Raw genomic sequence first — 15,667 nt, 5'->3', positions numbered from 1 at the left:
CTTTCGTCTGTCAAGTCGCGAGGTGCGTGGACGTCAACCCGTATTAGCCCTTCTGGTCGATAGTAGTGTTCGGAAAATCTTCATTGTGACCGGCCTAAAGTACCGTGCTAATTCGTTAAACTCAAGCTTTCAATTTGTATTGTGAATTGCAAAGACTTACTATCACCTTATTTCAAATTCTTTCCTGTTCTGTACTGACTCTCTTATCTTCGCGAATAGACATTTTTATGACATTCATTTCCTTTAACAAAAATTAAATCAAGTTCTGCCCTGATTCTACCGAGTCAGGTAATTTTAAGTGATCAATGATAATAAGTCAATAACATTCAATTTCTTATTTAATTAGACCTCAACACTACCTAACTAGTAAACGGTGTTAATCAGTAGACTCTTTCGCAACTTAATTGACCAAATTTAACGTACTGCCCGAGTGACGGTAATCCGAATCTACGATCATCAACCCCCGAGTCTGCTTTGGTGGCTGATCTCGAGCTCCAACATCTATACGTAATCCATCTATTCGTACGACTCGAGGTGAGGCTCAGGTCCAGATTACTAAGACCCTGACCGACACGATCCGACGGAACTCAATCTCGACGCACCACTCTACAAAAGCTAAGTCAATTCGAATGTTTCACTCCAACATCAACCGAATCTAGATAATCACCAATTTGATAAATTTATATTCCTATTCAAATATTGCCTATTGGTAATTAACATTCTGTTCATTGGCCAGCATCTCTAGCCAAACGAAAAATCGTCTCTTTCAATAACTCATGTCTTGGTGGCAAGCTTCACTAGCCACTCCTTTAAACCACCACTAATTGTTCACCAATACCTACATTATATAAATTCAATAATTAAATCAAACAATAGAATTGGTGTCTAGCTAGAAGTCAATATCGTTTAGGTATTTCGAGAGGTATTCTCTGGCTTTCAGCTTGGCTCCTATCACCTTAGTTAATTAATTAGGAACTATATATTGTCACCTGTGTTTTTCGCTTAAATCAAAAGTATAAGAATAAGTATATACGTTCAATCCGATCGACGGAACCACACGCACAGGATTTGTCTAAACAAGGTTATCGTTCGTGGATCCTCCTGGACACACTGCAGAGTTACTCTCCTGACGATACCTTGATTATTAAATTTAGACATCGAAGATCCTAGATATCTTTGTCCTGTACGGTTATCGTTCGTGGATCCTCCTGGACACACTGCAGAGTTACTCTCCTGACGATACCATACACAATTAGGACTTTATTAATAGACAAACAAGTGTGTGTGTTTCCGAGATTAGGCGGAACGTAATATATATGTTGTAATTTAACTTGAGGATGCATAAATCTAAGAAGAGAGATACAAATTAATAAAACGACCAGTTATATTTAATGCGCACTCATTATAGATCTTGCGGCCTTAGTTTATCATTTTATGTATAACAACAAATTATATGTAACCTTTTTATAACTTCAACCCTTATCATTTTCTAAATCGTTTGAAGAATATATTCTATATTTTACCAGTTAAATCAAATAACCCGTTTATTTCGAACAACAACCTTTCTCAATTTCAGGATTAAGTTATTACTATTATAAATTAGCCTCAGCCTATTTAAATCAATCTCACAGACCTGTATAGGACTATAGCAACACGATCCTACATATACCGGCGTACCGAAAGGTAGGTCCTTCCTTAGTTTTTAAGTTTTATTCAGCGCTGTTACGTGGGTGCATAATCGATTATTATCCTTAATAGTCGTAAACTCTTACCGCTCTTCTCACGTCCACCCTCCCACGTAACAACTTCAATCAAGTATTCCTCACTTGTTGTAAGTACGGCGACTTCAATTCAACAACTTCGATTTAGTTATTTTGTCAAAATGATTTAGTCAAGCGTATTCTGTGATTCAGCCTTTCTTGTCGCAATCAAGTAAAGTGTTAATTCGAGTAAGCCTTTAGATGCGTTTCCAGAATTCAGTCAACTAAATATCATTTCATTTGAAGTTCAGGTATTATTCATTCAAGTTGCAGATTGGTTAACGGAAACAATTATGTACGTCAAATCAATTAATCACATGAGTCCAGCTAACAAAATTCACATCGATTGAATGCAGTACTTTGTTGATCTAACCGTTGTTTGTTTGGCGTAACTGGTTGAATCAGTAGTCCTTATTTCTTTACGAAGTAAAAGGAACACCACATGCTTTGAAACCGCCTTGGTGATGATCATTTCTACCTACGATGTTCTACGAATTCGTTGCAAATTCCTACAAATTGCAATATTTCGTACAATTTTCTACAAAAAATTGTTTCCGCACAAAATTGTAAATATGCATAGCTTCTCATAAAAACTTGTAAATTTTCATGAAAATTTGTATTTTTTTAGTAAACAATCGACAAGATACTATACAGTTTTTGAAAAAATTTAACGATTCCATATGAAAAATTATACATATTCACAATTTCGGACGAAATAATATGAAATGTCACAATTTCTGTAAAACTACGTAGTACTGAAAATTTTCACTACGGAAGTAAGGAATACATTCATCGTGAAAAAATACACGTCAGTTTAAATATAATCAACGAATACGAATTTTGTTTTGTAATGAACAATAAATTTTGTTTAATATCACTGTCATAAATAAACAACAAATCAACAACCTATATTACCTTGAAAGATAATTCCTTCTATCTTTCCTAAATTGATTCTATAATATTTGCATTATTTTTCATTCCTTCGAGATATCAATAATACCCTGGTGCAAAAAGAATAGATAACTCTTTGAGGCACAGATTTCTAGCTTTGAAGCCACATTTATATCCCTAGTAATTATTAATAAGCAAAATTGTATATTATAATGTATAAGACGGGACGCTGCCACGCGCGATATTATTTTTATTCACTACACTGAGTCTGTTCACTAGAACTCGGTTATCTTTATTTCGAGCCTACGCCCTAGGCATGAAAATTTGAATGAAATACCGCGCCATGAACTTGGTCCGGGTTCAGACTCCGGCACAGCCAATCACGTGCGACGGAAGCACTGCCATATGAAATGCGCGGGGTTTGGCCCGGACTGCGGAATAACTGTAACGAATACGTTGGTGTCGGCGAGCAAGATCCTGCAAGCACATGGCGTAGCACCGAAGCCGGCAGCATAGCGTCATTTGAGAATTCAAGACTGGGTAATTATAAACTAAAAAAAGTGTCGTGGGAGGTATGGCTGACGAAGCAGTTCAAAATCTTTTAAAATCGTGGGATTTAGACGTTCTAATTGACGATTTCAAAGGTAAGTTTATCTTCACTTTATACACTGTAAATATTTCGCGTGAGACCGCAGTTTCAAAGTTACGTAGCCATTCTAGTGAAGGCGTCATCCATGAGTCAATTTTTTTTAAATATTCTTATTTAATATTCACAAATTTGTTCTTCACACAGTAGATCAGTAAATAAAGTTTATGAAAGCGCAGGGGGGGGGGGGGAATATTCATTTGTAGCACAGTAATTTACCAGAACTTGACGAGCACGTGGGGAATGTGAAAAAACTCGTGTATAATTTTTCACAAAAGTCTACTTGCCTATGTGCACTTACACATATTATTCTAAACTAGTCATAAAAATAGTAACCTCAAAGTATTGATGTAAAGCATTTCCTTCTTCTCAAATATTCAACCTCAAATATTATTTTCTAATGCTTACACAGACAATCTAATAGACTCAACAGCATTAGAATGCTTAACGGAGGCCCTCATGAAAGAATTAATTCCGAAAATTGGATTGAGAATAAAGTTCTCGAAAAAATGGAACGAACACTTTCAGGACAAAGGTAGCCCAAATGTGCCGAGGAATGGTGACGACGGAGAGCAGAGTCTAGTATGCGTGCGATATTAATTTTTACACATGTGAAACAACATATTGGTCTCTGTATGTATATGTTTGCCGGACTAATTAGGTACGAGATCCCTGAAATCCCTGAGCCGCTTGTCATGTGGTTTTCTTAATTCTATAACATACACCGTATCTATTTTCAAAAACCTGCTAGTTAGTTACAGGGGAACATACGCAAGTCAGAGTCGCAGGTTGATACTGCAGCACTGTAGCACTACGAGGCAGGGCAGCAGGATGGTCGAGCTCAATCTGTGAGCAACTGTTAGGCTGCCCCAACCTCAAACTATTGAAATAAAAAAAAAAATTGATTATTAGAAGGTGATCAAAATTGAGAAAAATGTTAAGTTGTAAAATTAAATGACTTTCGTTCAGGTAATATGACAGTAAGACTTATTTGTTCATTTAATGCAGCGATTAGACAATGTTTTCTGTAGATCTTCTTAATATTAAGCTAGTCCCAGTTTCAAATTCTTATTGTGCTGATGATGGCCGAGGCTGCATTAAGTTGAAGAAAAATACATTGATTATTGGCAAGATTCTAAAATAGCTTTTTTTCTAAAAAGAACTGGTCGATTCGCTATTAAGCATAGTTCATTACGTCATTCTTCAACGGCAATCAGTACATTCTGTCATAGTTTGAGATGATTTTGATACCTACAATGAATCCCACTGAAAAGCCATCAATGAATTGTATTGCCGAAATTCATTAAGTTTCTTAAAGGGGTTGCAGTATGTTATTCCTATATTTTGATGCCAACATGGTATCTTCATTGGCATTGAATAAATTCGAAATCTGACTAGCATAATAATAATTCATTTATTTACTTCTTTATTGAGAAAATTACATTCCCACATTTTTTAACATTCCCTAGTAATCAGGTTATTTTATTTGGATAGTTTGCGATTGTGGTGAACTAACAATTGTTTAGATGTACAGCTACGACACACCGGATACTCATCAATTCCTGCATCGAATTGGCCTGCTTCCACAAAATTATTATACAGATTCTGGCTTGACTGAGACTACTCTCTGAACCTCGACACTTTTATTTTTATTTTTTTTTTTTACATAATTTTTGTTTATTGTTAAAGGATTTTATCAAGAATAAAAATAACATGATCCGTGGCATCTAAGAATTTTCTATGAATATCATGTCAGAGTTGTAAAATCATATTTAGAAAAATACAGGGGCGAATAGATTTGACGTCAATAATAAAACTTAGAACTAAAATGTACAAAGAAAATACCAATCTGTTGTCAGATATAGTTAATGTTACAATTAAAAAAATCATATGCTTACTGGTTACAACTTTTTTCACTTCAGATTAAAGAAGACGTCTCTACTGAAGTACAAAATATTGATACCACTAGCAGCACGGAGGATGAATGGAGCTCCTCATTCGACGTTGCTTCCCACACGTTAAAAGGACAGGATTATTTCATTGTACAATCTAAATTCAACAAAAAATGTTAAAATACCCGCACCAGCTTGAATGTGAAAGAACTATTGAAGAGTACAACAGCTGGAAGATGTATCTTGAAATACTCCCGCAATCAACTCTTGCCCATGACAGCACAAAAATACTTGTAGATTTAATTATAACGGAAGCTCTGCAAAATTTCAATGGGCATAGGTATGGTCGATACATTATGTTATAATCTCATTGAAAATTTAGCGATATTCATATTAATTTAAATTTGATTGCACTATTTTTTTTTTATCTCCAGGTGTCCAATGCAAGTGGACTTTAACGACATTGCAGACCAAATCACGAAAATATATCCAAAAGAAATTAAAATTACTTACTACATCCCTGCAGTAAGAAAGTGTTCTTCCGGAGTAAAAACGTCTGTTCCTTCCAAAGGGCAGCTGCCAGATAAATACCGGAACAAATTACAAACCTATCGGAGGCTCTCAGGATCCAACATATCTTACGAATCCTGTACTTCTGATAGTACTACGAGTGATGTTCTCTCTGGTTGGTACCACAAATGTAGTTCACTTGAAAAAAAATCTGTGACGTCATAATTCATTTTGTTAAATACAGGGCTGCTATGAAGATGTATATGTGTATATCGCAGTAAATTTGTTTTGGATTTCACTATAATACAGCCTCTAATTTTATATTTGCACCAAAAAGTTTGATTTACAATTTTCAACTATCGATGATTTGCAGTGTCTTTCATAATTAAGTGGTAACAATTGAATGCGAGGAGTACTTGCGAGTCTACGTTTCAAAGTGTTTCTACAATCTAGATTGCTCAACGTATCCTTCTTATTCATATACTAATTCATTATTGTTATTAGATGAAATAAAGAATAGTGAGCTTTGGCTTGAGCACAACGGTGAACCATGGGAGTTAGTTATACAGCATTGGAAAACCACAGCACCTCTTCGACTGGAAAACACGAGTCATATCGGAACAGTTCATAGTTATTTGGAGAAGTGGCCCGTCTTGAAGCAGAGTAATGGATACTCACTTCTTGAACTAGACTACAAGTACCTTCACGCACGTGAAAATAATGCTGTATTTTTGCACTGGGACAAATTCTTTACTCATATACAAAACTCTCGCCGTTTACCTAACGAAAACAACGCGAAATCTCTGTTTAGACTGTTGGAATTGGAAACATTGACTGTTGGTAAGAAAATACTATACGCTTCTCATCTTTTCATGTTATAGTCGTTTATAGACTTATAACCATATGCTTATTCTTAGATTGCAAGGTCGTCGTTCAGATAATGCTTCTCTCTTACTTGGTTGCTCCCCGAGATAGACTTCGTTTTGCAAAGAAACAATCAGGTTCCTCTGATACCCAATCTCAGAGAAGTCGAAAAAAGGAGCAGTGAAAATTTTCAATCATTGAATGTCAGAAAAGTATGATCCTGCATTTTAAGGTGAGTAGTTTGATAGGAATGATAATTTTCATATCATTAGCGTATAACCAATGTTTTAAAATTTGGAAACTTGCAGGTGGCAGGCGATTTACCGACAGCACAACGAAAACGAATTGATGAAGTTGCGGAACTGGGGCTAACAGTGCAACCTTACGTAATTGTTGTGGGACCTACTCTGACTTCGATTGAAACTTTTCATGTCTCACTGGACCGTACACTATATAAGGTATCGACAGCATTGAAAGCTTTTGATTTATGCTTTAAATGTTTCCACGCTGTAAATGCACTGTACCCACCGGAGAGCGAGCACTTATGGTACCTCATTCAGTACGGTTTATACAAAATTAGCACCAAGTGGGATAAGCAAATATCGTACATTGCCAACCTTATGAGCTCGATGCCCGATTTCATAAACTGAAAATTCAAATGCGATTAGCTGTTCCATAGACAATTTCAGAAATATCAACGAAAATGTATTATTGCCCGTTTTGTCAACACGGTTACCCGACTTCTAATCACCTCATGGCACATATGAAGTTGAAGCATAGTGTAAAATGGTGTAAAAAATTTCAATGCCAACAACCAAATTGTTGGAGGACCTTCAGTAATTCATCTTCATATATGAAGCACTTAGCCTTGAAACATCCATTACCCATGCAGTCCTTGACCATACCAAAACACAGAGCACCCGAAAATGTGACTGATTTTTTTTTTCGTGATGTAGACTCATGTGATTCATCTGGCACTTCTCCTGTAAAAGTGGATGTCTGTAATTCTGACAATCTTGAATGCAATATAACTGTTGAAGAGTTTCGGCAATTAGTGAGCGATGGCTGTGCTTCTTCTACAGCTAAACTGTATGCCAATAATACAATTAACCGAAGTGTTGTGCAGGACATTATTGCAAGTGTTGATGAATTATTTTCTTCATCTTGCATTGAATTAATTAGACGAAAATATAATTCCATTCACTCTAGTACCAAAAACAATGACGTGAACGACATGCTAGATATCTTGAGCAACGCCTTTAATAATCTTAAAACCGAGTACCAGAGAATGAAATTCTTTGACAGTTGCAGTACCTTAATAAAACCGATTCCGTTTGTCGTTGGCACCTCTATGGAACTGAAGACAATTAATCGATCTAAAGACCTTGGCATCGTTGATTTAACTGGCCAGTTGATACCGATGGGTGAAATTCTAACAAAGTTTCTCGAATTGCCAAATGTTTTTAATTACATAGTTTCCCATATAAACGAGTTGAAAGAAGATGAATGTTATTCTTTTGTGCACACGAAGCAGTAGATAGAAATCGAGCAGAAATTTAAAATTCACAATAACGTCGTTTTACCTTTGACAATATATTTTGATGATTTTGAAGTGAACAATCCACTGGGATCACACAAATGCATTAATAAACTTGGTGCTGTTTACTTTACTCTGGGCTGTATACCTCCCCAGTACAGCTCATTGCTTGAGAACATATTTTTAGCACAACTACACAACTCACAAGATCATAATACATTTGGCAATAAAGACGTTTTCAGAAAATTAATACTGGAAATTATTAACCTTGAGAAAAACGGTATCATTATTAATACGGGCACTGTAAAAAAGAAGGTATATTTCGTCTTGACCAAAATATTAGATGAAAATCTTGGGCTTCATTCGATTTTAAGCTTTACAGAAAGTTTCAATGCCAATTATGTGTGCAGATTTTGTCGAGTTGATAAGCTCACACTTCAAAGTCAAACATCTGAAGATATAAGTATGTTACGAACAAAAGTTAATTATGCTGATGATTTGTTGCGCTGTAAATATGGTATCAAAGGTAGATGCATTTTCAATGATATTCCAAGTTATGATCTAATAGATAATCCTACATGCGATAGTGCTTATGATATACTAGAGGGAGGTTTTTGGTATACCATGGGTAAAATTTGTCAGGTACTAATAAATGTAGACAAATTATTTTCTCTTGATCAGCTGAATGAAAGAGTCAGATTTTTTAAGTATGGCAGTACTATGGTAGGGAACAGTCCACCAACAATTACACATGATTTTTTAAGGAAACAAGTTATCGTGTTCTCAGCATCCGAAATGTTGTGCTTCGTCTACTACTTCGGTTTAATCATTGGCGATCTTGTTCCTAATGATAATGAAGTCTGGCAGTTATATATTGTCGTTAGAAAAATTCTGTCGGTGGTTATGGCTATATCATTCCGTAAGAAAACAACTGATTTACTTCGCACTTTAGTTAAACAACATCATTCTTTATATCTGCAGCTATTCAGAGAGCCGTTAAAACCCAAGCACCATTTTATGTTACATCACTCAACTTGTATTGAAAAATGTGGGCCTTTATGTGACATGTCGACTATTCGTTTCGAAGGCAACCATCGCGATTTCAAACAGAACGCCAAAGTAGTGACATCACGAATAAATATAGCGTATACCCTCGCTTAAAAAAATCAATTAAAATTAAACTACAGATTTATGGCAAAAAAAGGTTTCGAAAACCAGATCTCTATGGGTAGTGCTTACGAAGTCGATTTAACTAATTTGGACGACTATAACTTTTTCAAAAATAGCTTACCTGTTCATTTCAATTTCACTCAAAACTATCTCTGTGTACCATGGGTAAGTGTAGGTGGAACAACTTACAAAGCAGGCAATATATTGGTGTGGGGTACGGAAAATGAATTATTAAAATTTGTAGCTATCAAATACATCCTAGTTGACGAAGCACTTGAAATACATTTCATATTCTTATGTATACACAATGTGTGTTTTGTCGAACACATTCATGCCTTTGAAGTCGAAATGACAAATAAGTGGAACTACGTGTTGCAAAAAAATTTGTACACATATCTTACGTACAGCATTCATATTATGTCAGACGGAAAGTGGTATGTACCATGCGATTAATGCATTGGGAATTATGTGCAAAAACTCCAACATAAACTGATTACAAAAATATTTGACGGAGCTATTTCATTGATCTCGAAATTGTCTATGGCACGAGAATTAAACTTTAGAACAAGTGATCACACTCAAAGGACAACAACGCACCTCATAATTTTATACGAACCAATATTTGATACCACAGTGTTCACTTATTTTCAATTTATCATGTTTACTCAGTAGTTGTGTTCTATTTTTGAAGTTTACGCCACATTACGTTTTTTTTACTTAATCCTTGTTCGCTTATATATTTTTAAGCGCATTGTTGATCACTGCTATATCAATATTTTGCCAATAACACTATATTAGAGAGATATTGCGTGATTTGCAGGACATTTTAGCATGTATTTAAAAAAAAATCGTATTCTATATTTCTCTACTCTATTACTCGTTGATAAGATTTTATTATTGTTAGGCTGTGCTGACCTATGTATCAAGTTTGGTAGACGAAACCATATGTGAAAGATGCTGAACAATAATCGACATCCTAATTTCTACCATAATCTAACTCCGATGCACAGTTTCTGATAAAGTTTTACCTGTACGTACGGAACGAATTGATTTGATATTATACTTAGTTCTTGAGATTATAACTATATGATTGTATTGATGGTGATAGTTCCTGGATGAATTATCCTATTTTGTTATTCCTTGTGCAATGTGTAGATGTAAGTACAGATTCTGTGAGATAACTACTGTAGTAGGTTTAGTAGACAATACCGTATGTCAAAGATTAGTAAACTAGTCAAAGTACTAGCTCTTAGCTTAACGTATCTTTCGTTTACTTATATAATTTCTTACAATTATACCTGCGACTCGCTAATCAAATTATTTTATTTCAAGCCTCTCTTATCTCTGTGTACCATGCCTATACATCATATTCTAATTTAAATATAATTACCTTGTATGTTTTTGACATGCCGTAAATAAAGTTGATAAATTTCTTAAAATTCACAGGTGTTCCTTCATTGGACGAAACCTCAAAAATACTAGCTACATGTGACAAACTTCAGGCTACACTATATGACGAGACATAGTTTCCGCCGGACAAAATACGAATTTCATTCAATCAAATTATTATCATATCAACCTGGGTATAGTGTGGAAACGACGTAATGAATACTCAATCCTACAAAAGTTTGAGTCAGCTGAATTATCAATGATATTATTCAAAGAATAGGTTTTGTGGGCCTCAATATCTCTAATGTTCATTCAATACAGAAGATTTTTGTAACAACATATTTTATTGCCTATTTTACCCTTTGAACTCTCAACTCAACAAAAACATGAATTCAAAGAAGCTCAATTTGTTTTGATACAACAATTTCATATGATTGAAACAAAATGATCGAGGTCCGTTCAACCAAATTTTTAGTCATTTCAATAACACATTTTCTTGATACAAAATTCACATTATTGCAAGGAACCCGAGCCGTGTTATCTTGACTGAAGTTATAGTCGACATGATCATTCGAAGGGTTGATTCAGTTCTATATTACGTTATCATAAGTATTTCATCTGACAAATCTATTTTGTTGAATTAAGTGAGCATTGTGTTCGCCGTATTTAACTATAGCATTTAGTTGAATCAAACGAATATCAGTTAATTCAAACAATCCTTTCCCTCCGTGTGAGCTTGGAGGAAAATAGAATTAATAAATGAAATAGAATTTATACATGAAAAATAGGAAAACAGTAAGTTGGAATATTATGACAAGCTTCTCAGAAACACGGAAAACTCCGACTCTGCGGGTAGTTGGTGAAAAACGGATAACCGGTGAACGTAACGAAAAAAAAAAACAATTGGAATATCATGACCTGCTTCTCGGAAACTCGGGAAACATGGAATATGCGCGTCGTTGATGAGAAACGAATAACCGGTGAACGTTCGAATAACGAACTCCTCCGTAAAGGGGTGCAGCGGCTGTCTGGCGCGCAGGAACAGAGAACGGCGTGGCTTCGAAAACACCGCATTCTCGCGTACACAAAGGCGGGAAATAGAAATTGGAAAGGACGCTGTACACTGTGTTACCGATTGAGAATTTCAGAACAAATACAAAGATGTAACAACACGACGCGGAAATATTTATGACGCACGGAAAAAAATGAATATATAGCGAAAAAAAAGATAGGATGAATGAATATAGGTAAAAATTTATATACGATGAAAAAAAGACGAAAAAGTTGGAATATTATGACCAGCTTCTTAAAAACACGATGTACTCTGACTCTGTGCGTAGTTGATGAGAATCGAATAACCGGCGAAGGTTCGAATTTCGAACTCCCACGCGGAGAGGTTCGGCGGCTGCCTGACGCGCGGGAACCGAGAACGGCGTGGTTTCAGAATTACCGCGTTCTTGCGTACACAAAGGCAGAGAATGAAGATTCACAGAGGCGCTGTACAACGTGTGACCGATTGTGAATTTCCGAACAAACAAAAACAAAGAACAACACGACGCGGGAATATTAATAACGCACAGAATAGAATTATTATCAAGCTTAAAAAAAAAAGATAAATAGATGAAAAAAAAAAATTCATTTTTTATGAAAAAGATAAAAATGAGGTAAAATATTATTACCAGCTTCTGAGAAACACGAAAAACTCCAACTCTGCGCGTGTTTAATAAGGAACGAATAACCGGCGTACGTTCCAATTCCGAACTCCCACGCGGAGGGGTGCGGCGGCTGCCTGACGCGCGGGAACCGAGAACGGCGTGGTTTCGGAAACACCGCGTTTTTGCGTACACAAAGGCAGAGAATGAAAATTTACAGAGGCGCTGTACAACGTGTGAACGATTGTGAATTTCCGAACAAACACAAATACAGAACTACACGACGCGGGAATATTAATGACAAACAGAATAGAATTGATATCGAGCTCAAAAAAAAAGGATTAATGAATATAAAGAAAAGGTTATCGTCGATGAAAAAAAACAACTGGGTGAAATATTATTACCAGCTTTTCAGAAATACGAAAAACTCTGACTTTGCGCGTGGTTGATGAAATATGAATAACCGGCGAACGTTTGAATTTCGAACTCCCACGCGGAGAAATACAGCGACTGCGTGGCGGTTGAGAACCGAGAACGGCGTGGCTTCGAAAACACCGCGGTATGGCGTACGCAAAGGCGGAGTATTAAATTTACAGAGACGCTGTACAATGTGTGACCGATTGTGAATTTCCGAACAAACACAAACAAAGAACTACACGACGCGGGGATATTAATAACGCACGGAATAGAATTAATATCAAGCTTGAAAAAAAAGGATAGATGAATAATGAAAAAATTATCTATAATGAAACAGAAAACAATACGTTGAAATATTATTACCAGCTCCTCAGAAACACGAGAAACTCTAACTCTGCGCGAGGTTAATCGGAAACGAATAACCGGCGTACGTTCGAATTTCGAACTCCGACGCGGAGGGGTGCGACGGCTGCCTGACGCGCGGGAACCGAAAACGGCGTGGCTTCGTAAACACCGCGTCCTTGCGTACACAAAGGCAGAGAATGAAAATTTACAGAGGCGCTGTACAACGTGTGAACAATTGTGAATTTCCGAACAAACAAAGAACTACACGTCGCGGGAATATCAATAACATACAGAATAGAATTAATATCAAGCTCAAAAAAAAGGATTAATGAATATAAAAGAAAGGATTAATGAACGTAAAAAACAGTTTGTGGTCGATAAAAAAAAAAAACAATGGGTGAAATATTATTACCAGCTTCTCAGGAACACGGAAAACTCTGACTTTGCGCGTGGTTGATGAGAAACGAATAACCGGTAAACGTTTAAATTTCGAACTTCCACGCGGAGGGGTTTGGCGGCTGCCTGACGCGCGGGAACCGAGAACGGCGTGGCCTCGAAAACACCGCGGTATCGCGTACGCGAAGGCAGAGTATGAAAATTTACAGAGACGCTGTACAACGTGTGACCGATTGTGAATTTCAGAACGAGCACACAATTACGAGACGCGGTGATGTTGATCACTCACGAGAAAGGTTTAATATTGAGCTCAGAGAAAAATAGAATGGATAAGTATATGAAAATAAATAAATGATATGAAATGAAACAAAAAGTTGGAATATTATTACCTGCTTCTCAGAAACTCGGAAAACATAGAATCTGCGCGTCGTTGATGAGAAACGAATAACCGGTAAACGTTCGAATTGCCAACTCCGACGTAAAGGAGTGCGTCGGCTGACTGGCGCGCAGGAACAGAGAGCGGCGTGGCCACGAAGACAACGCGTTCTCGCGTACACAAAGGCGGGAAATCAGAATTCACAAAGACAATGTACACTGTGTCACCGATCAAGAATTTCAGAACAAACACGAACACAGAACTACACGACGCGGGAATATTAATAACGCACAAAATAGATTTAATATCGAGCTTGAAAAAAAGGATAAATAAGTTGAAAAGAAAATTTATATATGATGGAAAAAAAAACTACAAGTCGAAATATCATAACCAGCTTCTCAGGAACACGAAAAACTCTAACTCTGCGCGTAGTTATTGAGAAACGAATGACCGGCGTACGTTCGATTTTCGAACTCCCACGCGGAGGGGTGCCGCGGCTGCCTGACGCGCGGGAACCGAGAACGACGTGGTTTCGGAAACACCGCGTTCTTGCGTACACAAAGGCAGCGAATGAAAATTTGAAGAGGCGCTGTACAACGTCTGACCGATTGTGAATTTCAGAACAAGCACACAACTACGCGACGCGGTGATGTTGATCACTCACGAAAAAAGTTTGATATTGAGCTTAGAGAGAAATAGAATAAATGAGTATATAGAAATATATAAATGATATAAAATAAAACAAAAAGTTTGAATATTATTACTTGCTTCTCAGAAACTCGGAAAACATAGAATCTGCGCGTCGTTGATGAGGAACGAATAACCGGTAAACGTTCAAATTTCAAACTCCCGCGCGGAGGGGTTCGGCGGCTGCCTGACGCGCGGGAACCGCGAACGGCGTGGTTTCGGAAACACCGCGTTCATGCGTACACAAAGGTTAGGAATGAAAATTGTTAAAGACGCTGTACAACGTGTGACCGATTGTGCAATTCTGAGCAAACACAAACACAGAACTACACGACGGGGGAATATTGATAACGGACAGGATAGTATTAATATCGAGCTGAAGAAATGGATAAATGAATTAAAAAAAAAAATTTATTCATGATAAAAAAGAGAACTACAAGGTGAAATATTATTACTAGCTCCTGAGAAACACGGAAAACTCTAACTCTGCGCGTGGTTGATGAGAATCGAATAACCGGCGTACGTTCGAATTTCAAACTCCCGCCCGGAGGGGTTCGGCGGCTGCCTGACGCGCGGGAACCGGGAACGGCAAGCTTTCGGAAACACCGCGTTCATGCGTACACAAAAGCAGAGAATGAAGATTCACAGAGGGGCTGTACAACATGTGAACGATTGTGAATTTTCGAACAAACACAGAACTACAGGTCGCGGGAATATCAATAACATACAGAATACAATTATTATCGAGCTCGAAAAAAAAGGATTAATGAATATAAAAAAAAGTTTGTGGTCGATGAAAAAAAAAACTATGAGGTGAAATATTATTACCAGCTTCTCAGGAACACGGAGAACTCTGACTTTGCGCGTGGTTGATGAAAAACGAATGACCGGTAAACGTTCAAATTTCGAACTTCCACGCGGACGGGTTTGGCGGCTGCCTTACGCGCGGGAACCGAGAACGGCGTGGCTTCCGAAACACCGCGTTCTTGCGTACACATAGGCAGAGAATGAAAATCTACAGAGGCGCTGTACAACGTGTGAACGATCGTGAATTTTCGAACATACACAAACACAAAACTACACGACAAGGGAATATTAATAACGCACAGAATAGGATTATGATCGAGCTTAAAAG

At 37.0% G+C, this 15,667-nt stretch overlaps 1 protein-coding gene across 1 annotated transcript; it reads left to right on the top strand.

Annotated features, from left to right (window-relative positions):
• Window positions 1-7,266: 7,266 nt before the first annotated feature.
• LOC124407968 lies at window positions 7,267-9,261 on the top strand. Its single transcript, XM_046884578.1, has 2 exons — window positions 7,267-8,071; window positions 8,177-9,261. The coding sequence occupies exons 1-2, from the start codon at window positions 7,267-7,269 to the stop codon at window positions 9,259-9,261; spliced, it is 1,890 nt and encodes a 629-aa protein (XP_046740534.1).
• The last annotated feature ends 6,406 nt before the right edge of the window (window positions 9,262-15,667 follow it).

Source organism: Diprion similis, chromosome 7 (assembly GCF_021155765.1).
Source record: "Diprion similis isolate iyDipSimi1 chromosome 7, iyDipSimi1.1, whole genome shotgun sequence".
In the NCBI taxonomy this organism is placed as follows: domain Eukaryota; kingdom Metazoa; phylum Arthropoda; class Insecta; order Hymenoptera; family Diprionidae; genus Diprion; species Diprion similis.
Note: the sequence above shows the minus strand (reverse complement) of the source record. Positions and strands in the feature narration are given on the sequence as shown.